Source organism: Salvelinus namaycush, chromosome 3, assembly GCF_016432855.1.
Source record: "Salvelinus namaycush isolate Seneca chromosome 3, SaNama_1.0, whole genome shotgun sequence".
Lineage (NCBI taxonomy): Eukaryota > Metazoa > Chordata > Actinopteri > Salmoniformes > Salmonidae > Salvelinus > Salvelinus namaycush.
Window position 1 is genome coordinate 38,220,278 of NC_052309.1, and position 27,755 is coordinate 38,248,032.

The following is a 27,755-nucleotide window of genomic DNA, read 5'->3' on the forward strand; positions in this document are numbered from 1 at the left end:
ATCATGTTCCTCAATTAATTCAGTGCATTTCAGCAGTAGGCCATCTCGATACAGAGCGTGCTCAGGACGCACAGAGTGCAGGCCATAGCGTTGTCGAATCATAAAAACTTTGTAACGGCACTCAAACAAAAGTAAAATGACCAAAGTTGCTAAGCTTGCTAGATAACTTCCAATGAATATCTCCTATTTGGCAAAATGTAGTTGATGATTATGCAGATAGCAGATCAGCTCATGAATAACGGCGATAAAGAGAGGAAATTGTTTAAATAGCAAGGTGTCTTAACGGGGACCAACTCTGTTAAAAAAATAAATAAAAAATATCCATATCTACCCTCATACCGTTTGTTGATCACAAATTCAATACCGAAGCTCTCAATGGGCAGCAATATGAAACAATGCAGAAAAGTGGGGGAAATGTTATAGCGGTATTTTGACATGCATACGCGAGACGTGCTTTGATAATGCTACCTATGGATTACAGAATAAAATTAGGAATTTTCATGTGAGTCAGGATGTTGGGTTTCAGTGGGACTGACGATCGGAAAATAGCTTATTAAAGGCTGCTATGTGAGTCAATAGATCAATAATGCAAAATTGTAGCTTAAATCAAGTGTATGCTAAATGTTTCTGACCAGAATGTTTTTTATCAGCTAACACAGTGCCCTCGGAAAAGTATTCAGACCCCTTGACGTTTTCCACATTTTGTTACGTTACAGCCTTATTCTGAAATGTATTAAATAGTTTTTTCCCTCATTAATCTAGGCACAATACCCCATAATGACAAAGCAAAGACAGGATTTTAGAAATGTTTGTTAATTTATTCAAATCAAAAAACGGAAATATCACATTTACTTAAGTATTCAGACCCTTTACTCAGTACTTTGTTAAAGCACCTTTGGCAGCGATTACAGCCTCAAGTCTTCTTGGGTATGACGCTACAAGCTTGGCACACCTGCATTTGGGGAGTTTCTCCCATTCTTCTCTGCAGATCCTCTCAAGCTCTGTCAGGTTGGATGGGGAGAGTTGCTGCACTGCTATTTTCAGGTCTCTCCAGAGATGTTTGATCGGGTTCAAGTCCGGGCTCTGGCTGGGCTGCTCAAGCAAATTCAGAGACTTGTCCCAAAGCCACTCCTTCATTGTCTTGGCTGTGTGCTTAGGGTGGTTGTCCTGTTGGAAGGTGAACCCGTCGCCCAGTCTGAGGTCCTGAAAGCTCTGGAGCAGGTTTCATCAAGGATCTCAGTACTTTGCTCCGTTCATCTTTCCCTCGATCCTGACTCATTCATCTTTCCCTCGATCCTGACTAGTCTCCAAGCCCCTGCCACTGAAAAACATCCCCTCAGCATGATACTGCCACCACCATGCTTCACCATAGAGGTGCCAGGTTTCCTCTAGAAGTGACGCTTGGCATTCAGGCCAAAGAGTTCAATCTAGGTTTCATCAGACCAGAGAATCTCTTTTCTGAAAGTCTTTTGGTGCAGTTTGGCAAATTCCAAGCAGGCTGTGTTGTGCCTTTTACTGAGGAGTGGCCACTCTACCATAAAGGCCTGATTGGTGGGGTACTGTAGAGATGGTTGTCCTTCTAGAAGGTTCTCCCATCTCCAAAGAGGAACTCTAGAGCTCTGTCAGACTGACCATCGGGTTCTTGGTCACCTCCCTGACCAATGCCCTTCTCCCCCGATTGCTCAGTTTTGCCCGGTGGCCAGCATTAGGAAGAGTCTTGATTGTTCCAAACTTCTTCCATTTATGAAAGCTGGAAGCCACAGTGTTCTTGGGGACCTTCAATGCTGCAGACATTTGTTGGGGACTTTCAATGCTGCAGACATTTGTTGGTGCCCTTCCACAGATCTGTACCTCAACACAATCCTGTCTCGGCGCTCTGCGGACAATTTGGTTTGACCTCATGACTTGGTTTTTGCTCTGACATGCACTGTCAACTGTGGAACTTTATATAGACAGGTGTGTGCCTTTCCAAATAATTTCCAATCAATTGAATTTACCACAGGTGGACTCCAATCAAGTTGTAGAAACATCTCAAGGATGATCAATTGAAACAGGATGCACCTGAGCTCAATTTCGAGTCTCATAGCAAAGGGTTTGAATATGGTATTTTTAATAAGGTATTTTTGTTTTTATTTTGTATAAATTTGCACGATGTTGCAAAAACGTGTTTTCGCTTTGTCATTATGGGGTATTGTGTGTAGATTGCTGACCATTTAAAAAAATATATGTTTTATCCATTTTAGAATAAGGCTGTAACATAACAAAATGTTGAAAAAGTCAAATGGTCTGAATCATTTTGAGGCACTGTACATGAGCAAACTAGAATAAAGATAATCATTAGCACTCACCTCAACTTATCTAACATTTCCCCAGCCAAATTGTTACCAAATATTCAAATGGAGATTCCCCATGCTTGTCTCAAAGCATCGTGATGATGCTGTCCAAATCAAAATGGTGCCTGAAATTATCATATAGGTCAGGGTTTCCCAAACTCGGTCCTGTCCTGCCACCCCCCCCCCCCCACACACACACACACGGTCGCGGCCAGCTGTGCCAAACCTGCATCTGTAGTGATGCTTCCAGTGGTTACCCGTGTTAATCCCTAATACACGCTGACTTGAAGAAGCAAGTACATAATTTGTCACCTAACTCTGCTGGGGTTTCTCCCCACTCTTCTTTGCGGTTGCTTTGGCGTTTTAGAGAGCACTTTAGGGCTTATTTTGATTTAAGTGGGTATACATAACATGTTGGTGTTGATCTCCAACAAGTAGGGGAATAATATCAAAAGGTAGTAATACTTGAATTCATTCCATACAAACCAAATTGTGCTCACTCAGATATGATATTTTCACACCTTTTTAGCACAGTTCCAGCAACTATGGTGGATGTCTAACCAGGTTAAGTACAGCTTGGTTTTTCGTGGCTTGGTTTGGCTTGGCTTGGCTCGTTGGTTTGAAAAACTATACTGCACACAGCCTGCCAGTTGTAATGATGAGTGTTTGTCTCTGTCTGTGCCCTGCAGTCCAGAGTCAGAACCTGGTGACGGACAATGTGGCGGTGGTGGAGGGAGACGTGGCCGTCATCAGCTGCCGGGTGAAGAACAACGACGACTCGGTCATCCAGCTCCTCAACCCCAACAGACAGACAATCTATTTCAGAGACGTCCGACGTGAGTACCACACATACACACAGACAGGCATACATTCACCCACACACACACACACAGAGACAAGCATACACACACACACCTTGGAAATAGATAGGCCTGTTACACTGAGTGTACAAAACATTAAGAACACCTGCTCTTTCCATGGCATGACTGACCAGGTGAAAGCTATGATCCCTTTTTGATGTCCCTTGTTAAAAAAACTTCAATCAGTGTAGATGAAGTGGAGGAGACAGGTTAAATAGGGATTTTTACAAGCTTTGAGACAATTGAGACATGGATTGCGTATGTGTGCCATTCAGAGGGTGAATTAGCAAGACAAAATATTTAGGTGCCTTTGAATGGGGTATGGTAGTAGGTGCCAGGCGCACCGGTTTGTGTCAAGATCTGCAACGCTGCTGGGTTTTTCCGCTCAACAGTTTCCTGTGTGTATCAAGAATGGTCCACCACACAAAAGACATCCATCCAACTTAACACAACTGAGGGAAGCATTGGAGTCAACATGGGCCAGCATCTCTCTGTGGAATGCTGACCCGTCTGGGCATGGACACCTGGCCCGTCCATGCCCAAACGAATTGAGTCTGTTCTGATGGCAAAAGTGTGCGGTGCAAATCAAAATTAGGAAGGTGTTCCTAATGTTTGGTATACTCAGTGTAGTTCTACATTGACACACATACACATACTGTCATCAAGTCTACAATAATCTTTCGGTCCACTTCAAAATCAAATCAAATCAGATAAAAAATGTATTGGTCACATATTTAGCAGATGTTATTGCGACTGTAGCGAAATGCTTGTGTTCCTTGCTCCAACAGTGCAGTAGTATCTAACAATTCACAACAATACACACAGACCTCTAAGTAAAAAAATGGAATTAAGAAATATAGATATTAGGACGAGCATTGTCGGTGTGACATTGACTAGAATACAGTAGAATACAGTATATACATATGAAATGAAAAAAACTGTATGTAAACATTATTAAGGTGACCAGTGTTCCATTATTAAAGTGACTAGTGATTCCATGTCTATGTACAGTACATAGGGCAGCAGCCTCTAAGTTGCACGGTTGAGTAACTGTGTGGTAGCCAGCTAGTGATGGCAGTCTGATGGCCTTGAGATAGAAGCTGTTTTTCAGTCTCTCGGTCCAAGCTTTGATGCACCTGTACTAACCTCGCCTTCTGGATGATAGCAGGGTGAACAGGCCGTGGCTTGGGTGGATATCCTTGATGATCTTTTTTGCCTTCCTGTGACATCGGGTGCTGTAGCTGTCCTGGAGGGCAGGCAGTGTGCCCCCGGTGATGCGTTGGGCAGACCGCACCACTCTCTAGAGAGCCATACAGTTGCAGGCTGTGAAGTTTCTGTACCAGGCGGTGATACAGCCAGACAAGATGCTCTCAGTTGTGCATCTGTAAAAGTTTGTGAGGGTCTTAGGGGCCACGCCAAATTTCTTCAGCCTCCTGAGGTTGAAAAGGCGCTGTTGTGCCATCTTCACCACACTGTCTGTGTGGGTGGACCATTTAAAATTGTCAGTGATGTGTACGCCAAGGAACTTGAAGCTTTTGACCTTCTCCACTGCGGTCCCGTCGATGTGGATGGGGGTGTGCTCCCTCTTCTGTTTCCTGAAGTCCACGATTAGGTCCTTTGTTTTGTTGACGTTGAGGGAGATGTTATTTTCCTGGCACCACTCCGCCAGGGCCCTCACCTCCTCCCTGTAGGCTGTCTCGTCATTCTTGGTAATCAGGCCTACTACTGCTGTGTCGTCTACAAACTTGATGATTGAGTTGGAGGCGTGCGTGGCCACGCAGTCATGGGTGAACAGGAGGAGGATCAGTATAGTGGAGGTCCACCTGGGGGCGGCCCGTCAGGAAGTCCAGGATCCAGTTGCACAGGGCGGGGTTCAGACCCAGGGCCCCGAACTTAATGAGCTTGGAGGGTACTATGGTGTTGAAGGCTGAGCTGTAGTCCATGAACAGCATTCTTACATAGGTATTCGTCTTGTCCAGATGGGATAGGGCAATTGCAATCGGATAGGGCAAAGGCGATTGCATTGTCTGTGGATATATTGGGGCGTTATGCAAATTAGAGTTGGTCTAGGGTGTCAGGTAAGGTGCAGGTGATATGATCCTGAACCAGCCTCTCAAAGCACTTCATGATGACAGAAGTGAGTGCTACAGGGCGATAGTCATTTAGTTCAGCTACCTTTGCTTGGGTACAGGAACAATGGTGGACATCTTGAATCAAGTGGGGACAGCAGACTGGGATAGGGAGAGATTTAATATGTCCGTAAACACTCCAGCCAGCTGGTCTGCACATGCTCTGAGAACGCGGCTAGGGATGCCTTCTGGGCCAGCAGCCTTGCGAGGGTTAACACGCTTAAATGTCTTACTCACGTCGGCCACGGAGAACGAGAGCCCACAATCCTCGGGAGTAGGCCACGTCGATGGCACTATGTTATCCTCAAAGCAGGTGAAGAAGGTGTTTTGCTTGTCCGTGAGCAAGACGTCAGTGTCCGCGACGTGGCTGGTTTTCCCTTTGATTGTCAGGAGTTCCTGCCACATACAGTTGAAGTCGGAAGTTTACATACACCTTGCCAAATACATTTAAACTCAGTTTTTCACAATTCCTGACATTCAATCCTAGTAAAAATTCCCTGTCTTAGGTCAGTTAGTATCACCACTTTATTTTAAGAATGTGAAACTTCAGAATAATAGTAGAGAGAATGATTTATTTCAGCTTTTATTTCTTTCATCACATTCCCAGTGCGTCAGAAGTTTACATATACTCAATTAGTATTTAGTAGCATTGCCTTTAAATTGTTTAACGTGGGTCAAACGTTTCGGGTTGCTGTTTAAAGGCACAGTCAACTTAGTGTATGTACACTTCTGACCCACTGGAATTGTGGTACAGTGAATTATAAGTGAAATAATCTGTCTGTAAACAATTGTTGGAAAAATTACTTGTCAAGCACAAAGTAGATGTCCTAACCAAAACTATAGTTTGTTAACAAGAAATGTGTGGAGTGGTTGAAAAACTAGTTTTAATGACTCTAACCTAAGTGTATGTAAATCTCCGACTTCAACTGTCCGTGTCTGAGCCGTTGAATTGCGACTCCACTTTGTCTCTGTACTGATGTTTTGCTGTTTGATTGCCTTATGGAGGGCATAACTGCACCTTTTGTATTGGACCATATTCCCAGTCACTTTGTCATGGTTAAATGCGGTGGTTCGGGCTTTCAGTTTTGCGCGAATGCTGCGATCTAGCCACGTTTTTTTTGTTTGGGTAGGTTTTAATTGTCAGTGGGAACAACATCCCCTATACACTTCCTGATGAACTCAGTCACCTTGTCAGTGTATACGTCAATGTTATTCTCAGAGGCAACCCGGAACATATCTCGGTCCAGGTGATCAAAACAATCTTGAAGCATGGATTCCGAATGGTCAGACCAGTGTTGAATTGACCTTAGCACGGGTACTTCCTGTTTGAGTTTCTGCCTATAGGAAAGGAGGAGTAGATTAGAGTTGTGATCAGATTTGACGAACGGAGGGCGGGGAAAAGACCATGTAGCCAACCCAGAATGGAGTGTACCAGTGGTCGAGAGTTTTTGAACCGTGTGTACTAGTACTTCAGTAGAGTTTTCCTAAAATTTGCTACAGATGTTATTATACTGAACAAAAATATACACGGAACATGTAAAGTGTTGGTCCCATGTTTCATGAGCTGAAATAAAAGATCCCGGAAATGTTCCATATGCACAAAAAGCATATTTCAATCAAATTTTGTGCACATTATCTGGCAACAGCACCACCAGAGCTGTTGCCACATAATTGAATGTTCATTTCTCTACCATAAGCCGCCTCCAACGTTGTTTTAGAGAATTTGTCAATACGTCCAACCAGCCTCACAACCGCAGACCATGTGTAACCACGCCAGCCCAGGATCTCCACATCTGGCTTCTTCACGTGGGACCTTTTTTTAAGGTATCTGTGACCAACAGATGGATATCTGTTTTCCCAGTCATTTGAAATCCATAGATAAGGGCCTAATGAATTGATTTCAATTGACTGATTTCCTTATATTAACTGTAACTCAGTCAAATGTTTGAAATGTTTGCATGTTGCGTTTTATTTTTTTGTTCAGTGTAGTACTCTCCACTCGCACACACATTCATTTAAAGAGGTTGGATATACACCCACACACACAAACATACTGTATAGCCCTAATGTACGCGCACTTTTGCAACAAGTTCCCAAGTCCTGTCTACTTCAGAGACTTCAGGCATGAGTGTACACACACTCACACACACACACACACACACACACACACACACAGAGAAACAGCCACGTCCTCGGAAGGTCTCCCATCTATCTCTGACGCATCCAATGTTGTGTCCCTCCTTCCCTTTGCACCAACACAAACTCTTCCTCACACACCTACACAGCCACTCAGCCATGTCCTCAAGACCCCCATCGCATGCATAAATCGCGCCTCGTGTTTTTCTGTTTCGCTGGGGCACCAAATACCAAGCCCACAGCTGGCTGTCAAGGGCATCTCATCTTTTGACGGGGCGCCTTGATCTCTTGTGATCTTTTCCCAAGAACACTCTGGCATTTCACTGCAGCTGCACTGTTTAATTATAGCTTGGCTCTGCTACCAGCCTCCCCTGGAATATCATATTGGGCCCCTCCAACTAAAATCCATATTGGGGGAAAAAAGGAGAGAGAGAAAGAGAGGAGAGAGCTTTGACATTGACATCCTGTGACCCCACTTCAAGGGAGCGGTCATAGCCCTGTGTGGTGAGGGGGCCTCACCTCCTCCCAGGCTTAGCCCTCTGCACACAAAGTGAGCACACACAAACACACACACACACACACAATGATATACTGTAGGCACACTTAGCGAGTTAAGAGACACACACACGCTTTTGGACTGGCATTCACAGTGAAGAGGCAGACACTTGATACCTGTACAGTGGGTGGACAGCCATACTTTTAAAGGCCAGAGTCCCCTGGGCCCCGGATGGTACCTGTCTGAAAGCAGCCTCTGCATTACCAAAGGACACCTTTACCTTACCTTGACCACTACAGCTCCCAATCTCTTAATGAAGACCTCACCTCCATCTCCTCTGGTTTTTCAAGGCACTGACCCGGCCATTAAGGGGACGGCAGCAGCCAAGCCAAAAGTTCACCCTCTCTGATCTTTCCGCCCCTCGCTTTATCATTTAAAGGTGTCTCTCTCAGGCGCCGTTCAAAGGTGAGAAAACCGCATGGAATCAGCTAAAGGGCCATGGGAGAAGAGGAAGGTTGGGCGCCAAGATTCCTTTTTCTACAACGCTTGAAGTGTGTGTGTGCGAGTGTATCGTGTCTGCATATGTGTGTGGTGGGGGTCTGTCAGAGGAGCCAAATTACCCTCCCCCACCTACCTTCACCCTCTCTCGCTCCTTAATAAAACTTTAATGGGCTCCTCTCAAAAAGTAGCCGGGTCCACTAATCAGAATTGATTGCCGCCACTTAGGAAGAACCCAGAAGCTTGTCTCCAAGAAGCTGGAGTCAGCACTCCTCAAAGCTGGAGCCAGCCCTCCTCGATGAAACCAGGGCGAAACGACGCAAATCATATACAATGAGAGAGAGAGGGAGAAAAGAGAGAAAGATAGAAGAAAGGAATAACCCATTGCAGCCATCAAAGTTGAGTTTATCTCATCTTTATATATATTTTTTGCTCTGCTATGAATTGGAGTTTATTTTTCCCCCTTTTGTGTTTACAGTCAGCTTCATTTCAATGCAGAGATTGACAGGACTCAATGGATTTGGTGTGTTTGTGCAGCCTTTTGAGCTCCATCATCCGTTTCCTCGACGGTGCCGAACGGACCTTTGGCTATTTGTGATAACACGAAAATAAGCAATGTATATTCAACACCACTTTAGGCGACTGTCCACCCCTCGCGAATGGAAATGAGTGTCTTTTTTTTTTTTAAATGGCATTGTCCGCGTTGATCTGACCCAGGCAAATGAATTTGAAATCTTGGACAGAAAGTCCTCTGTTTTATTATTTCATACCTAAGTAGGATCACTTTATTCATGAGATGGCTTGGGGCCTTCTGATACGAGGTAAATAACAAAAGAGCCGAGTTGAGTGATGCAATACCCTCCAAAACCAATTATGTTTTTTGAATACTCTTGCAATGTGAACTGTGAGTCAGTTTTATTTTGAAGAAAGCTGTTTATTCATTTTCATAGAGAGGCTGTTTGTTTGGTTGTAGAGAGGCTGCATGAAGAACATTGACTTTGGTTTTCACAATCTAATTCAAGACCACCATAGATATTATACATATACATTCCCTAAAATAAAATGTATACAGTACAAACGTTCCTCCAAGTCTCTGCCTTGTGTGGGTGTTACATAAAATAAATGTGCTAGTTTTGAAACTCCTATAGCTACTGGATTCAAGTTTGAATCAGCAGGAATAGTCTACTGCTGTGTTTTGAGACTTCCACAGCGACAACCCCCCCCTCCACTTAATCCAAAGACTTTGTTTTCATTATTGTTACCAAAATCCTCGCTGCAGGCATGCTTCAATGCTAATTAATTGCAGAATTGCTCCGTCTCTCCTCAGCCCGAACTCATGATGAGGGAGAAAGGGGTGGAAAAAGAGAAGAAAGGGAGAGGGGTCATCCTCCATGTTGTAGCACCTCTGAACCCAAAGAAGAAGGGGATCGGGAGAAATACCTCAGAAATACCTCGCCAGGCATGCTTTGACATTACTGGAATTCATTTGTTTGCGAAGCGTCCTGCTTGCCTTTTCTTTACCGCCCATATCTATTATTCCGTCTGAAATGTACTGCGGTTTCCAACCCTGCTGTGTGACTGGGCTATTTCCCATTGTTTCCTTGTCCTTGTTCTTCTTTGTGTCTGGTGTCTCCCTGTTCCTTGCCACTATGATTCATATTCCCACATATTGTTTTGATCAAGTGTTTGTTGCCTCACCAGTGTCTCTCCACACTTGTTTTTACTGTGTTGTCATTGCCTTTTCTTGCCCACTTCTGTCTGCCCCTGTGTTTGTACTTTCCAAGAAGTACATTATCTGAGAAACCCTCTGCCAAACTAAAGGAAATGAAAGAACGAATCAACATCGAAATACTTTCTTTTTCAGTTAGTTTTCTTTAGTGGAATTGCTTTCCACTTCTAGTGCCTTTGTTTTCCTTGAACTCACCCCATTGGACAGCACTGCTGCGGCAGGAGCTAGTGGGGACACGTTGCGTGTCCATTCCCGGGCTCCCCCGTGGTGAGCTGGATGTCGCGGGCGGGCGCCGTTGTTGTGCCGTAATGGGGACATGGCGGGCCACTGAACCCTCACAACATGGCGACGCTTGTGTCCAGGAACAACACCACTGCGCTAGTGAAAGGCTATGTTCCCTGTTGAACACAGAGCTTTTGTGTTGTCAAGTCCTAACACTGTTGTACCGTCCAAAAATGTATCAGTGTTCAGTTTCTCACCACCTCCAATTCTCTCAGTTTTTTTGGCCAAAGCCACATCTGTGTTGTTGATATACACTACCTTTCAAAAGTTTGGGGTCACTTAGAAATGTCCTTGTTTTTGAAAGAAAAGCACATTTTTTGTCCATTAAAATAACATCAAATTGACAGAAATACAGTGTAGACATGGTTAATGTTGTAAATGACTATTGTAGCTGGAAACGGATGATTTTGATTGGAAAATCTACATAGGCGTACAGCGGCCCATTATCAGCAACCATCACTCCTGTGTTCCAGTGGCACGTTGTGTTAGCTAATCCAAGTTTATCATTTTAAAAGGCTAATTGATCATTAGAAAACCCTTTTGCAATTATGTTAGCACAGCTGAAAACTGTTGTTCTGATTAAAGAAGCAGTAAAACTGGCCTTCTTTAGACTAGTTGAGCATCTGGAGCATCAGCATTTGTGGGTTCGATTACAGGCTCAAAATATCCAGAAACAAAGAACTTTCTTCTGAAACTCATCAGTCTATTCTTGTTCTGAGAAAAGATTGGCTATTCCATGCAAGACATTGCCAAGAAACTGAAGATCTGGTACAACGCTGTGTACTACTCCCTTCACAGAACAGCGCAAACTGTCTCTAACCAGAAAAGAAAGAGGAGTGGGAGGCCCCGGTGCACAACTGAGCAAGAGGACAAGTACATTAGAGTGTCTAGTTTGAGAAACAAACGCCTCACAAGTCCTCAACTGGCAGCTTCATTAAATAGTACCCCCAAAACACCAGTCTCAACATCAACAGTGAAGAGGTGACTCCGGGATGCTGGCCCTCTTGGCAGAGTTCCTCTGTCCAGTGTCTGTGTTCTTTTGCCCATCTTAATCTTTTCTTTTTATTGGCCAGTCTGAGAGATGGCTTTTTCTTTGCAACTCTGCCTAGAAGGCCAGCCTCCCGGAGTCACCTCTTCACTGTTGATGTTGAGACTACAATTTAGCATGCAATTGGCATGCTTGCTATCCACCAGAGCTGTTGCCAGAGAGCTAAATGTTCTCTACCATATTCCTCCTCCAAAGTCGTTTTGGAGAATTTGGCAGTACGTCCAACCGGACACAACTGCAGACCACGTGTAACCACGCCAGCCCAGGACCTCCACATCCGGATTTTCCACCTACAGGATCCTCTGAGACCAGCCACCCGGACAGCTGATGAAACTATGGGTTTGCACAACCGAAGAATTTCTGCACAAACTGTCAGAAACCGTCTCAGGGAATCTCATATGCGTGCTCGTCGTCCTCACCAGTGTCTTGACCTGACTGCAGTTAGGCGTCGTAACCGACTTCAGTGGGCAAATGCTCACCTTCGATGGCCACTTGCTTGCAGTAGAAGTGTGCTCTTCACGGATGAATCCCGGTTTATCTATACCGGGCAGATGGCAGACAGTGTGTATGGCGTCGTGTGGGCTAGCGGTTTGCTGATGTTGACGTTGTGAACAGAGTGCCCCATGGTGGCGGGGGGGTTATGTTATGGGCAGGCATAAGCTATGGACAACGAACACAATTGCATTTTATCGTTGGCAATTTGAATGCACAGAGATACCGTGACGAGATCCTGAGGCCCGTTGTCATGCCATTCATCCGCCACCACCACCTCATGTTTCAGGATGATATTGCAAGGCCCCATGTCACAAGAATCTGTACACAATTCCTGGAAGCTGACAATGTCCCAGTTCTTCCATGGCCTGCATACCCACCAGACATGTCACCCATTGAGCATGTTTGGAATGCTCTGGATCGACGTGTACGACAGTGTGTTCCAGTTCCCGCCAATATTCACCAACTTCGCACAGCCATTGAAGAGGAGTGGGACAACATTCCACAGGCCACAATCAACAGCCTGATCAACTCTATGCAAAAGAGATGTGTTGCGCTGCATGAGGCAAATGGTGGTCACGCCAGACACTGACTGGTTTTCTGACCTACGCCCCTACCTTTTTTCGAAGGTATCTGTGACCAACAGATGCATATCTGTATCCCCAGTCATGTGAAAGCCATCAATTATGACCTAATGAATTTATTTGACTGATGTCCTTATATGAGCTGTAACTCAGTAAAATCTTTGAAATTCTTGCATGTTGCGTTTATAATTTTTTTTATAAGTCCTCGCGTTTGACTGACAGCCTCTCTTGCTCTCCTCCTCCTCTTTTTCCCTTTTTCCCATGCTTTTGGAATAAAAGCAAAAGAGCACGGCTAAGCAGTTGGAACCAAGAACAATCAGCTTCACCCCCTTCCCCATCCCCCATCGCCATCACAACCCTGGCTTTCATGTGCCCGCCGCTGCAAACTGTAATGATGCCAGATCATTTTGCTATTTGTTTCCATTTATTTATGTATTTATTCACGCTACCTCTTTTTATGTTGTTGGTTTTGCTCTTTTGAACTGGGCTGCTGTGGGTGAGAATAAACGTGGCTTGGGGAGGGGAAGAAGACACAGAGAGCAATAAATGGCCGCTGTCAATCTGTTGGGGTTGGTGGGGGGAAGGTTTCATCTTAACCAGACGTTGGCATTCTCCATTGGCATTCTCCATCGCGTGATCCAAGGCAAAACAAACCACTGATGGACTGCTCATTAGTCTGTGAGCTTGTGTGTGTGTGTGTGTGTGTGTGTGTGTGTGTGTGTGTGTGTGTGTGTGTGTGTGTGTGTGTGTGTGTGTGTGTGTGTGTGTGTGTGTGTGTGTGTGTGTGTGTGTGTGTGTGTGTGTGTGTGTGTGTGTGTGTGTGTGTGTGTGTGTGTGTCATTCAACACACACTGCTGTTCTAATTAGGTGAGGGACCCTGAGCTGGATACGAAGACCTCAAAGTTAGGTCTGGCGTTTGTTGTTTGGTTAGCATCCCTCTATGTGAGCTCTCTCCACAGGGGGCAAGCAAGGTTTGCTGGATGTGATGGACTAGAGTCGGAAGTGTGGGAGTGAGCATATGGCGACCACGTGTCTGTAGACTTTACCTCATACTCTTGAAACTCCACCTGGAACTCCACTCAAAGATACACACTTACTGTATACTCTCACCTAGTAGGTCGACAGTCATTTTCATAGGCCGTGCATAACAATGACACTCTTTTGACCTACCCCCCCCTTCTATCGCTCCTTTTCTCTCTCTCCCTCTTTCTCTCCCTATCTCTCTTTCTTTGACGGTTCAGCCCTGAAAGATGCTCGCTTCCAGCTGGTGAACTTCTCGGACAATGAGCTGCGGGTGTCTCTGTCCAACGTGACCCTGTCTGACGAGGGGAGATACGTGTGCCAGCTGTACACAGACCCTCCACAGGAGGCCTATGCTGACATCACTGTGCTGAGTATGACTACACACACTTTTATTTGTATTTATTTTTATATTTCACCTTTATTTAACCAGGTAGGCCAGTTGAGAACAAGTTCTTATTTACAACTGCGATCTGGCCAAGATAAAGCTAAGCAGTGCGACAAAAACAACAACACAGAGTTACACATGGGATAAACAAACGTACAGTCAATAACACAATAGAAAAATATATGTACAATGTGTGCAAATGTAGTAAGATTAGGGAGGTAGGGCAATAAATAGGCCATAGAGGCAAAATCATTACAATTTAGCATTACCACTGGAGTGATAGATGTGCAGATGATGATGTGCAAGTAGAGATACTGGGATACTCACAAGTATAGTAAAACATGTACACACACACACACACACACACACACACACACACACACACACAGCTATCACTGGCACGTCAAAGACCGATGGAGTGGTTGATCCCTCAGCTGTATCTTAAAGTAGCCTTCTCTCACTCACTTTTGCACTCAGAGACAAACTTTAACCCTTTCTCTTCACTCTGTTTTTGTGACAGAAGATAAGTGCAGGGTTTCAATAATGATAATAAAGGACAGATAAAAACAGTCATCAAGGTGTCGAGCCAGTGTCGAGCCAATGTCCAATTAACAGGAGTAAAACTCTCGCTTTTAGGGATGAGGCCATTTCATTGAAAGCAAAATATGTTTTATATGTCACTTTCATGATGTCATGTTTTGTAAGCATACATACAAAACAATCCAAAGCCAACAGAATGGCTTCAATCTAAATCTAAACCTTGTCAAGCTAGTTGACGAACATTGTCTTCAGCTCACAGCCCTATTTGGCGTCAAAGCAGAAACACTTCAAGAGCCACGCCAATCAAAACCCAGCACCCATCCAGTTCTCCACTGTGCATCCTCACAGGGTTTTTGAGGAGAAATTACATTGTGTGCGTATTATACAATGCGACATACAAAACGTGCTTGAAACAAGAGCACGCACTTAGACATAATGATGGCGTTTTGGCAATGAAGTTTGACAGCGGGATGCGGGGAATGATTGTGATCTGAAAGTGTTCACAAGGAGGAAATGGGGAGACTGGCTCTGGCTTTGATCTGTGTGTCTGGGCCAAGGCAGGGGTAGAACAGTGCAAATGGTATCAAGCTGTTTCAAGTGGCGGTAGGTAGCCAGCAAGAGCTGGAATTAAGTAACCCAAAATCGGTGAGTGGTCTTAACTCACATGTTTATGGGAACAGTCTAGTTTAGAGAAGGGGATAACATCCTATAACATCTGAAGTGTACTGCGTATTGTCAGCGTAGGGGCTTTATTATAAAGTGGGTGATTTTTTTTTTTTTTTGTGCAGAGCCTTTCGCCAAAAGCTGATAGGTGCTGATTCTGACTTGGATACGCGCACTTAAATATAACTTTGTCCTTTTTCACACTTTCTTTTCTGCGCGCATTCTGACTTTGTTTTGTTACAACAAAACAACTGTAGTCAATATGATTTATCTCAAAGTATTTCCAAAAATGGTTAAGACATCTAAGATGGTGGTTTAAACCCCCTGGTTTTTAGGGTGATTTATGCCCCAAGTTCCTTAAACACTGTGTATATTTATCCCCCCTGCCAGTCCCTCCAGGCAACCCAATCATCGAGTCCCGGGAGGGGCAGGTAATCGAGGGCAATGAGACAGAGATGACCTGCACCGCCATGGGCAGCAAGCCCGCCGCCACCATCAGATGGATGAAGGGAGACAAAGAGCTCCAAGGTAGGTTACTGCCCGTTAACACTGTCACGCCCAAAACACTTTGTCAACCCTGTCACTCACAAAATACTTTAGTGGTCTGCTACAACTCAGCGGAGTCTCCGACTGAAAGAGCAAAGTCTTAAACTAGATGTTTCTTATGAAGACGGATAAGAAGGCGACGGTTAAAGTCATTGTAGTGAATTACTCAGTATGTATTGTAAAGTTATCTATTGTTGTAAATGCATCATTTTCCATTCCCTACATTGATTAGGTTCAAATGAATTGACTCAGTGATATAGTGATACATTCATGACCATATCTTTATTCAAAGGCCTTCACATAGTTTGTCAATAAAACCAGACAGAGACTCAGTGGGTGATGGCTCATCACCAAGTCAACACCAAAACCCCTCCCCTCATCATCTCCATAGACGTTTCCTTTAACGCATCTCTTGGCACCTCTACGGTCTCTTTATAACTTTCCTCTCTTGATTTATTTTCTACTTCCTTCCTTCCCTCATTCCTTTATAATTAGCCCCACGTCAATGACACTTCCGCCTAATTGGGTCACTCCCGTGGCTCTGAATGACTTCCATTAGAGTGATGGGCTGGCTCAGTGGTCGACGAGCCTCTTGGCACAGTGACAGCTTTCAAGCCTCTCTTCAAAGGGAGCTGGGATTAGGGGGGCCCAGGATTGGGCCAATGGAATGACCCCCTGCTGTTTCAGCTCCTACTCAGCATAGTCCAAAGCTCTTCACCCACGTCATAACCACAACCTCATACTAATGGTGCAAAGCCCTAATGAGGAGTCAAAGCCTTTCAACTTGGTTTCATCTACTCAATGACCACTTTAACTCAGGAGACGGTAGGCTGACTCTGGTCCTGCAGGACTGTGTGCAGTGTATGCAGGCTTAAAGGAGAAATCCACTCAAAAACGATATTTTGGTCCACTGTTAGTCCACTGTTAATACAGACCCAAAATGTTTTGCATGTCAGCAGTCAAGTTTTCAAGATATTTGACTTTCAAGAAGCAAAGTGTCACTTGCCACATCATGATGATGATGCATGGACTAATATAATAATTTTTTTAAAGATAATATTTTAATGGATTTTTCCTTGAACTTTCTGCCAAGCGCTAACACACCTGATTCAGGTAATCAACTAATCATGGTCTTCAATATAGACCAGGTTTAGAGGAATCCGGTGTTCTACTGCCTAAGTCTGCACCCACTGTGGCACTCCAGAACAGTTGGTGCCCATTCCATGCATTAACCATTAGCGTAACTACTACAGTCTTGTTGAATAGCGCTGGGAAGGCCTAGCTGTGTGGATGATATCTTTCTTCACTCTCTGTTGACAAGAGAAGTTACCTGACAACAAACAGAGGATGACGGAGAGTTCCAACATCTGAACTTTACTGCTAGCCGTGTAAACTTATTTGTGATGTTGCTAGACAACAGTTTCAGGGCTTTCTATTGCCAACCACCTCTGAATGTAGACTTGCTTCGTCTTGAACGATGTGGAGTGGAGGCCATGTTTTTGCTTTTAATTGCCACATCAACATGATGAATATGGCATGCCGCATTGTTCAAATCAGATTTCAAATCACATTTTATTTGTCACATGCTTCGTAAACAACAGGTGTGGACTAACAGTGAAATGCTTACTTACGGGCCTCTTCCCAGCAGAAAGAAAGAAAATAGAGAAATAATAAGTAATAATACTTTCCCTTCAGAATGTATTCATACCCATTTACTTATTCAGCCCAAATTCAAAATGGATTAAATATATTTTTTTGTCTCACCCATCTACACACAATACCCCATAATGACAACATGTTTTTAGACATTTTTGCAAATGTATTGATAATTAAAACCAGAAATATATCATTTACATACAGTACCAGTCAAAGGTTTGGACACAAATCAAATCAAACTTTATTTGTCACATGCGCCGAATACAACCTTACAGTGAAATGCTTAGTTACAAGCCCTTAACCAACAATGCAGTTCAAGAAAGAGTTAAGAAAATATTTGCCAAATAAACTAAAGTTAAAAAAATTATAAAAAGTAACACAATAAAATAACAATAACGAGGCTATATACGGGGGTACCGGTACCATGTCAATGTGCGGGGGTACGGGTTAGTTGAGGTAATTTGTTAATGTAGGTAGGGGTAAAGTGACTGTGTAGATAATAAACAGCGAGTTGCAGCAGTGTAAAAACAAAGGAGGGGGGGGGGGGGGGGGGGGGTCAATGTAATAGACCGGGTGGCCAATTGATGAGTTGTTCAGCAGTCTTATGGCTTGGGGGTAGAAGCTGTTAAGGAGCCTTTTGGTCCTAGACTTGGCGCTCCGGTACTGCTTGCCGTACGGTAGCACAGAGAACAGTCTATGACTTGGGTGACTGGAGTCTTAGACAATTTTTTGGGCTATCCTCTGACACCACCTAGTATATAGGTCCTGGATGGCAGGAAGCTTGTTCCCAGTTATGTACTGGGCCGTACGCAATACCCTCTGTAGCCTTATGGTCAGATGCCGAGCAGTTGCCATACCAGGCAGTGATGCACCTACTCATTCCAGGGTTTTTCTTTAACTTTACTAAGAAAATAGTACAAATAAGAAGGATGCCTGTATCTTTGTAGTAACTCAGTGTATTGATACACCATACAAAGTGTAATATAACTTCACATTGCTCAAAGGGATATTCAATGTCTGTTTATTTATTTTTTACACATCTACCAATAGGTGCCCTTCTTTGCGAGGCATTGGAAAACCTCCCAGGTCTTTGTGGGTTGAATCTGTGTTTGAAATTCACGTCTCGGCTGAGGGACCTTACAGATAATTGTATGTGTGGGGTACAGACATGAAGTACTCATTCAAAAATCATGTTAAACACTATTGCACACAGTGTGTCCATGCAACGTATTATGTGATTTGTTAAGCATATTTTTACTCCTGAACGTATTAAGGCTTGCCATAACAAAGGGGTTGAATACTTATTGACTCAAGACATAATTCCACTTTGACATTATGGGATATTGTGTGTATGCCAGTGACACAAAATCTCAATTGAATCACAATTCAGGCTGTAACTCAACAAAATGTGTAAAAAGTCAAGGGGTGTGAATACTTTCTGAAGGCGCTGTAGATACACAATGAGTAACGATAACTCCACTATATACAAGGGGTACAAGTACCGAGTCAATGTGCAGGAGTACGAGGTAATTGAGGTAGATATGTGGGAGTTTTAATAACTTAACGGACAGAATGTGGAGGTTGAGAAGGAGGATGCTTGAGTTCAGAAGAGACCAGGGCTCTTTATAAAGTCATCTTTCCTGGGTTCCTTGCAAAATCATTTGGAGATGGTCTGAGGGGAGGGACCTTAGACCTCTAATATGGTTGAGAAGGAGGCAAGGAGATAGGAATTGAGGAATCATGGAATGACTAATTGAGATAGAGCCAGGATGTAGGACACAAGAGGGAAGAACGTGTCACCACGGTCCATGCCACTCGCCGCCTGCTCCAAATTGCTTTCGGCACCTTGCAGATTTATTTCTAATTAAACATCCTCATGATTTAACCTAATTACCTTAAGGGATAATCGGGCGTGTTTTAAATATCATTTAAAGGTTACATACCTGTCCTGAATGTAAACCAAGATGTCGGCCTCTGAAGCAAAGCCTCAGTTATCCTACTACCATTATACCTCTTCTCTTGCGCTCTCTCGGTCTCTACCGCTCTCTTTCTCCCCTCACCCTTGACCTCTCTCTGTCTCCCTTCTCATTTCACCCCTCTCCCTCTTTATTGTCCTCTTTCTTATCCTGCTTGTTTTGTTCTGTGGTTAATATTTCCCCCTCTTTTATATCCTGACTTCCACGGATATCTCCAGCACTTAAGCGTACGAGTGAAATGAAAGTCAAGGAACAATGGGAGTTCCAGCAGCACAGGTTTTTGTCTGGACAAGACTAGATGAGAGAGAGAGGCGGGGGGTGGGTGGGGGGGGGTGGACGGAGAAGTGACGGACAAGGGCGAACATGGCCATTAGCCTTAAGTCTTCAAAGAGAACCACCAGGGTGATTTAAATTATCCTGACACACTGTGCCAGAATGACTAGCAAATTGATAAAAGCATAATTGAACTTGCAGTGGGCAAGTAGTCAAGAAATGTCTGAGGCGTTTCTCGACGGATCTGAGTTCATTCTCTCCAAATGCAGGCCACCAGCGTACCCCACCCCCCGTGCTCCTAAATGGTGCTGAAATTACAATGATCGATTTTCGAATGTAAAGTAGCAGGGACTGTTAATGACGCTGCATCTGAAGGAATAGCTAAGCAATTAAAAGTAGCTTGACTCTGTCTGCATTGATGTTGAACCCCGAGCTTCACTCTTCGACTACCAAAGCAATTAGCTTTTCATTAACGTTAATATGTACGCTAGCACTCAAAAATAGTGTTGGAGTAATCTCAAGCGCCACATCTAAGATTGTGGCTATCAAACAGAGATGCTATCACTGTGGGAAGATGTTATCTTCATAAGTAAATAAGATTGTTTGCATCATCCAATTCAAAAGGTATTTGCATCTCCATCTTTTGAGGAAGTGCCCAGCACAGGTTTGCTATAGCATAATGTTGACTGCCCAGTGCAGTGATATGCAACATACCAGCAATTATCTACTGTGTAATAATAACATAAGATGTAGGGGAACTCCTTAGGTCAAGATATACCTTGCACATTCTCGATGTGATAGAGCCAGTGTCTGCTGACTGTCTTTCTCCTAATAGTAAATTGTTCACTTGATCTCATTGGTCAGGCAGTTACCTTAGCTGGTTTCTCAGTTCAGAAAAATAACTGACTGTGTTTGATATAAGACACACCTCGGTGCTCCATCTCCACGTTGATTTATTAGTGCAGAATTTGTTTTTACATTGCTCGGCTTGTGCTGCTATCTTTATCGATGCCAGCAGCATACCACCCTGCATTCCACTGCTGGCTTGCTTCTGAAGCTAAGAAGGGTTGGTCCTGGTCGGTCCCTAGATGGGAGACCAGATGCTGCTGGAAGTGGTGTTGGAGGGCCAGTAGGAGGCACTCTTTCCTCTGGTCTAAAAAAAATTACCCAGGTGTCACGCCCTGACCATAGTTTGCTTTGTATGTTTCTATGTTTTGTTTTGTCAGGGTGTGATCTGAGTGGGCATTCTATGTTGTTTGTCTAGTTTGTCTATTTCTATGTGTTTGGCCTGATATGGTTCTCAATCAGAGGCAGGTGTTTGTCGTTGTCTCTGATTGGGAGCCTAATTTAGGTAGCCTGTTTTGTATTGTGGGTTGTGGGTGATTGTTCCTGTTCCTGTGTTTCCTGTGTTTGGTGTTCACTATTCACTATTCGTGACTGTTGCGCACCACCCTCTGTAGGCGGTGGTGTTGCCATACCAAGCAGGGATGCAGCCTGTCAAGATGCTCTCAATAGTGCATCTGTATAACTTTTTGTGGATTTGAAGGCCCATTCCAAATCTTTTCAAGATTCTTCTTCACAACTGTGTGCTTGTGTATGGACCATTTGAAGTCCTTCGTGATTTGGCCACTGAGAAACTTAAAGCTCTCTACCCGCTCCACTACAGCCCAGTCGATGTGGGTGGGGGCGTACTCACCACCCCCTTTCGTGCAGTCCACGATCAGCTCCTTGGTCTTACTGACGTTGAGGGAGAAGTTGTTGTCCTGGTACCACACTGCCAGTTTCTGACCTCCTCCTTGTAGGCTGTCTCATCGTCACCGGTGATGATGGTGTTAGAGTCGTGGGTGGCCATGCAGTCATGGGTGAACAGAGAGTACAGGACAAGACTAAGCACACACCCCTCATGGGCCCATCTCTCTCTCAACCCCCCTTCCTCTCTTGTCCCTTGTACATTCACACTCCTTCTCTATCCCTCCCTCATCAACCTCCCCATCTCTCAATCCAATTTAAATCTATTTAATTTATTGACAAGACCAAAATACACTCATGCTTCCAAATATTGTTACAAAATGGGACAATGGGGAAAGGAACCCATCCCTGCCCGCTCTCTCCCTCCCTCTCCGCTCTTTGTGCAGTTGTGGGGCGCAGTTTGCCTATTCAGTGTGTGGAGAGTGTGTTGTCTGTATTGTGTAGCACCACAGTTAGTCATCAGAACAATGTATGTGTGTAGGCCTGCTTCACACCTCGCTGTGTACTGTTGGCAGGGGTTAATTTGGATCAAAATTCCTAAATACAACACAAATAAACTGTCCCATCCAACACAGCAGCCATTGAGTGACTCACAAAAGCCCTCGACAGCAAGACATTTCCAGCTGATTCTCCTTCCATTGACCATTCTCAAGGACGTCTCCCTCTCTCCACTACTTTTACTGTACAAGGTCACTTTCACAGAGCCGCTCCATTCAGAGACCCACAATGGACGCCTCTCCCTTACGCTAAGTTATTACTAGTTTTCCCACGTAGCCTTGAGTACAACAGTATCCCTTTATTACCATTTCGTTACAAATTAAACATATTCCACTCCCAATTCAATGTGGTTGGTTACATAATACAAGCTTTTCATGGGGGGGAAAATATGTTTTGTTTTCAGGTACGTTTAGAGATGTGTACTTCCACAAAAAGTACCAAATACCATTTTTATGTGGTGTCCTTATGAAGAGAAAACGTATAGCTAGGCGTGTTACATTAATGTCTCGTGGTCTAAAGATTAAGAAGATTGCGTTATAGTAGGTCCTTACAGTCTTGTATGGCATTTTTCTTCCCTATAGGAAAATATGTCACAGGTACAGTTGAAGTCGGAAGTTTACATACACCTTAGCCAAATACAACTTTGGAAGTATGCTTGGGGTCATTGTCCATTTGGAAGACCCATTTGTGACCAAGCTTTAACTTCCTGACTGATGTCTTGAGATGTTGCTTCAATATATCCACATAATTTTTCTGCCTCATGATGCCATCTATTTTGTGAAGTACACCAGTCCCTCCTGCAACAAATCAACCCCACAACATGATGCTGCCACCCCCGTGCTTCACGGTTGGGATGGTGTTCTTCGGCTTGCAAGCCTCCCGCCTTTTTCCTCCAAACATAACGATGGTCATTATTATTTTTTTATCAGACCAGAGAACATTTCTCCAAAAAGTACAATCTTTGTCCCCATGTGCAGTTGCAAACCATAGTCTGGCTTTTCTATGGTGGTTTTGGAGCAGTGGCTTCTTCCTTGCTGAGCGGCATTTCAGGTTATGTCCATATAGGACTCGTTTTACTGTGGATATAGATACTTTTGTACCTGTTTCCTCCAGCATCTTCACAAGGATCCTTTGTTGTTGTTCTGGGATTGATTTGCACTTTTCGCACCAAAGTACGTTAATCTCTAGGAGACAGAACGCGTCTCCTTCCTGAGCGGTATGACGTCTGCGTGGTCCCATGGTGTTTATACTTGTGTACTATTGTTTGTACAGATTAACGTGGTACCTTCAGGCGTTTGGAAATTGCTCCCAAGGATGAGCCAGACTTGTAAAGGTGTAAAAAAACAATCTGAGGTCTTGGCTGATTTCTTTTGATTTTCCCATGATGTCAAGCAAAGAGGCACTGAGCTTGAAGGTCAGCCTTGTAATACATCCACAGGTACACCTCCAATTGACTCAAATGATGTCAATTAGCCTATCAGAAGCTTCTAAAGCCATGACATCATTTTCTGGAATTTTCCATGCTGTTTAAAGGCACAGTCAACTTAGTGTTTGTAAACTTCTGACCCACTAGAATTGTGATACAGTAAATTATAAGTGAAATAATCTGTCTGTAAACAATTGTTGGAAAAATTACTTGTGTCATGCACAAAGTAGCTGTCCTAACCGACTTGCCAAAACTATAGTTTGTTAGCAAGAAATTTGTGGAGTGGTTGAAAAACGAGTTTTAATAACTCCATCATAAGTGTATGTAGACTTCCGACTTCAACTGTATTTGCAATGTCTTTGAGCAGGTGCCGTATATTGTCATACGATAAAACGATATAAAGAAACTCTGCACACTGCAATCTATGCTCGCATGTGGTTTATTGGTGACAACGTTTCGAACACTCAGGTCTTCATCAGGTGCCATAAAATAAGGTGGTCTGTATTAAAAGACCCACTCAATTCCAAAAACAACAAAATTATAATAGAAAATGGCTGTAAATAACACACAGTGGACCTTTAAATGTGTCTGTCTTCATTTTCCCTCCCAGGTAAGTCGAAGGTAGAGGAGACGTACGACACCATGTTCACCGTGACCAGCCAGCTGACGTTCACCGTCACCAAGGAGGACGACGGTGTGCCCGTGGTGTGCATCGTGGACCACCCAGCCGTCAAAGATGTCCAGGCCCAGACGTACCTTGTGGTACATTGTGAGTATGGGCCGACACTCAAACCCTGTCTATTTTTACAGAAATATTCTTTGCACATATTATACGAAAACGTATGGAGAGCATGGGTTTTCTACTGATTGAGGGAAATCATTTTAGATTTTGTTGTTCCACATATGTTAACTGAACTTCGTCTATCCATACTTTTTTGCACCCAACACAAGTTTGCCCTTTTTCTTTGAAAAATGTTCTCAGAGGCCTTTGTCCAACCTGAGACGACAGACAAAGGCCTTCAGACTGCATTTCAGGAACTAAAATCAACCAACTAAATGTTTGGCCTATGTTTAATATGCAGTAGTGGCATTATGATACAATGGGTAAGGCCCTGAAGTGCTTGAAGTGCTTGACTTGGCCTTTGGGCTGAAGACCTAGGCTTCAGATACCATTATCTACACAAAAGGGTAACGGTATTTTCTCTTGCCTTTCCTTCCAAAACTTGACATACAAAATAAACAAGGATGCTCCATCTGACTCTTCCTTGGAAGAGACGGGCTCATGTGCCTCGTCGTGACATTTGGCCACGCTCCCATTACAGTAGCAGACTGGTTCTCTAGGCTGCCCCTCTCAACTGCTTCTGCAGAGCTTGGTTGGGCTGCCCCTGCTGTCACGTTCGCACAAGTACTTTTTTCACATTGCGCTGGATAGATATGGAAGGGGAAGAGAGGATACGGTTCAATGTTTCACATTGAACTACCAATATGGTGGCAATTGGATTTGAAATTTTAGCGAATACAAAAAAAATTGTGCGATAATGAACTATCATTCCAAATTCTTAAAATTGTCCTCCAAGGTGAGCCAGCCAGCAGCCCAAATTCTACCCGTTCTCATTCCACAGTCCGCCTTGCGCGCTCTCATCAGAAACATCTCCTTGCCATGCTGTTGGGGCAGGCAAAAGCAATCAATGTTGAAGTCATTGAGTGCACAGGCTGGCCTAATAGACTTCTTTCTGCCATAGAAAATAGAAAAAACATGGCCATGGATATTAAATTAGTCCAGTAATAATATTGATGGCTTGCTGGGCAAGGTAAGCAGGGTTGCCCTACTGCTCTGTTGCCCCCGCCCCCCCCCCTTCCTCCAAGGGGTCACTAGTTCAGCTGCCCATGGCAGATGGATGGCCGAGGCTTGAGTGCTGCTGGGGGACGCAGATAATAAAGCAAATAATTCTGTTAGCATAATGATAATGGTCGTCTCCCTGGACAATAGAGACGCTCTCATTTTCCCCAAGTGGTAATACCAGGAAGTCACCGGAGCGTGTGTGTGTCTAGCGAGTTTAAGATGGGACAACTCCGAGACAGACACTGGTACTGTAGCCATCAAAACACTAAACCTCTAGTTTCATGAGGACATTTTGAAGATGACAAGGACAGGAGATATTACACTGCAGTGAGAGGACAATTCAGGGATGTACTGTAGTGTCTTTTGTCAGTACCAACCCTCTGCATTGCATGTAATGGTTTAATTTTAATCCACACACCACAAGTTTCGAGCAAAGTGGTTTCAATAACTTTTGTGAGAGTGCAGCGTAGAAACTAACACATCCCAAGCCTGAAACAAAGTTCTCTCTCGTAAAAAGGGTACATGCCCGTCCGACCAATGTTGCGCCACGCCCATCACCCAGTCAGTGGCACAGCCTCTGCCAGGGCTGTAATTTGGACTCCTGGGCGGCCTGCAGATTGCTGTGTGTTGACCGAAAAGTTTGGACAGTGGAGCGGCCGGGTTGAGCTCCGCTGTTTAAATATTTAGTGATCTGCAAGTACAGCAAATTCCACTACGTGAGCCCTGGGACAGCCTGGTTCTCCAGGCTGCCCCTCCAACTGCTTCTGCAGAGCCTGGTTGGGATGCCCCTACTGTCACGCTCGCACAAGTACTTATTCATATTGCGCTGGATAAATATGGAAAGGGAAGAGCGGATACGGTTCGATGTTACACAATTTCACATGGTCCCAACAATATGGCGGCAATTGGATTCTACATTTTAGTGACTACTACAAAATAATGTGATAATGAACTATCATTCCAAATTCTTGAAATTCTCCTCCAAGGTGAGCCAGCCAGCAGCCCAAATTCTACACGTTCTCATTTCACGGTCCGACTTGTGCGCTCTCACCAGACACTTCGCCTTGCCTGGCTGTCGGGGCAGGCAAAAGCAATCCATGTTAAAATTATTGAGTGCACATAGAAAATAGAAACAACATGGCCAGGGATATTAAATAAGTCCAGTAATAATATTGATGGCTTGCTGGGCAAGGTAAGCAGGGTTGCCCTACTGCTCTGTTGCCCCCGCCCCCCCCCCTTCCTCCAAGGGGTCACTAGTTCAGCTGCCCATGGCAGATGGATGGCCGAGGCTTGAGTGCTGCTGGGGGACGCAGATAATAAAGCAAATAATTCTGTTAGCATAATGATAATGGTCGTCTCCCTGGACAATAGAGACACTCTCATTTTCCCCAAGTGGTAATACCAGGAAGTCACCGGAGCGTGTGTGTGTCTAGCGAGTTTAAGATGGGACAACTCCGAGACAGACACTGGTACTGTAGCCATCAAAACACTAAACCTCTAGTTTCATGAGGACATTTTGAAGATGACAAGGACAGGAGATATTACACTGCAGTGAGAGGACAATTCAGGGATGTACTGTAGTGTCTTTTGTCAGTACCAACCCTCTGCATTGCATTGTATTCATTTTAATCCACACACCACAAGAGAGCAAAGGAGTTTCAAGAACCTTTGGGAGAGTGCAGTGTAGAAGCGAACAAGCCTGAAACAAAGTTCTTTCTATTAAAAACAGTACATGCCTGTCCAACCAACATAGTGGCAGGTAGCCGGCAGGTATCCTAGTGGTTAAGAATGTTGGGCCAGTAACCGAAAGGGCTGCTGGTTCAAATCCCCAAGCCGACTAGATGAAAAATCTGTTGATGTGCCCTTGAACAAGGTACTTAATCCTAATTGAGCCTGTAAGTCGCTCTGAATAAGAGCGTCTCCTAAATGAGTAAAATGTAAATGGTGCCAGACAGAGTGGCACAGCCTCTGCCAGGGCTGTAATTTGGACAGATGGATGGCCTGCAGATTGCTGTGTGTTGACCGGATAGTGGAGCTCCGCTGTTAACATATTTAGTGATCTGCAAGTACAGCAACTTCAACTACAGGAGCCCTGGGGACAACAACATCAGTCTTAGTGAAAGTACCCAAATACTCCTCGGGAAATGAACCCATCAACAGGTCAAACACTGAGCATAATAGGCAAATATACACTACATGACCAAAAGTATGTTGACACCTGCTTGTCGAATATCTCATTCCAAAAATAATGGGCGTTAATATGGAGTTGGTCCCCCCTTTGCTGCTTTAACAGCCTCCACTCTTCTGGGAAGGCTTTCCACTAGATGTTGGAACATTGCTTTCATTCAGCCATGAGCATTAGTAAGGTCAGGCACTGATGTTGGGCGGTTAGGCCTGGCTCGCAGTCGGCGTTCCAATTCATCCCGAAGGTGGTTGAGGTCAGGCTCTGTGCAGGCCAGTCAAGTTCTTCCACAGCGACCTTGACAAACCATTTCTGTATGGACCTCGCTTTGTGCAAATCAAATAAAAATTCTGCAAATGTATTGATAATGAAATACAGAAATATCTAATCTACAATACCAGTCAAAAG

The 27,755-nt window shown here is 44.2% G+C and overlaps 1 protein-coding gene across 2 annotated transcripts in view; it reads left to right on the forward strand.

Moving 5' to 3' along the window:
- The window catches only part of cadm1a (cell adhesion molecule 1a), a 449,456-nt gene that overhangs the window by 367,178 nt on the left and 54,523 nt on the right, over positions 1-27,755 (forward strand). For both annotated transcript variants that reach the window (XM_038976850.1, XM_038976842.1), the window contains exons 2-5: positions 3,023-3,169; positions 13,829-13,981; positions 15,589-15,726; positions 23,933-24,091. In XM_038976850.1, the coding sequence (XP_038832778.1) occupies positions 3,023-3,169; positions 13,829-13,981; positions 15,589-15,726; positions 23,933-24,091 (597 nt within the window). The remainder of the gene's footprint in view (positions 1-3,022; positions 3,170-13,828; positions 13,982-15,588; positions 15,727-23,932; positions 24,092-27,755) is intronic.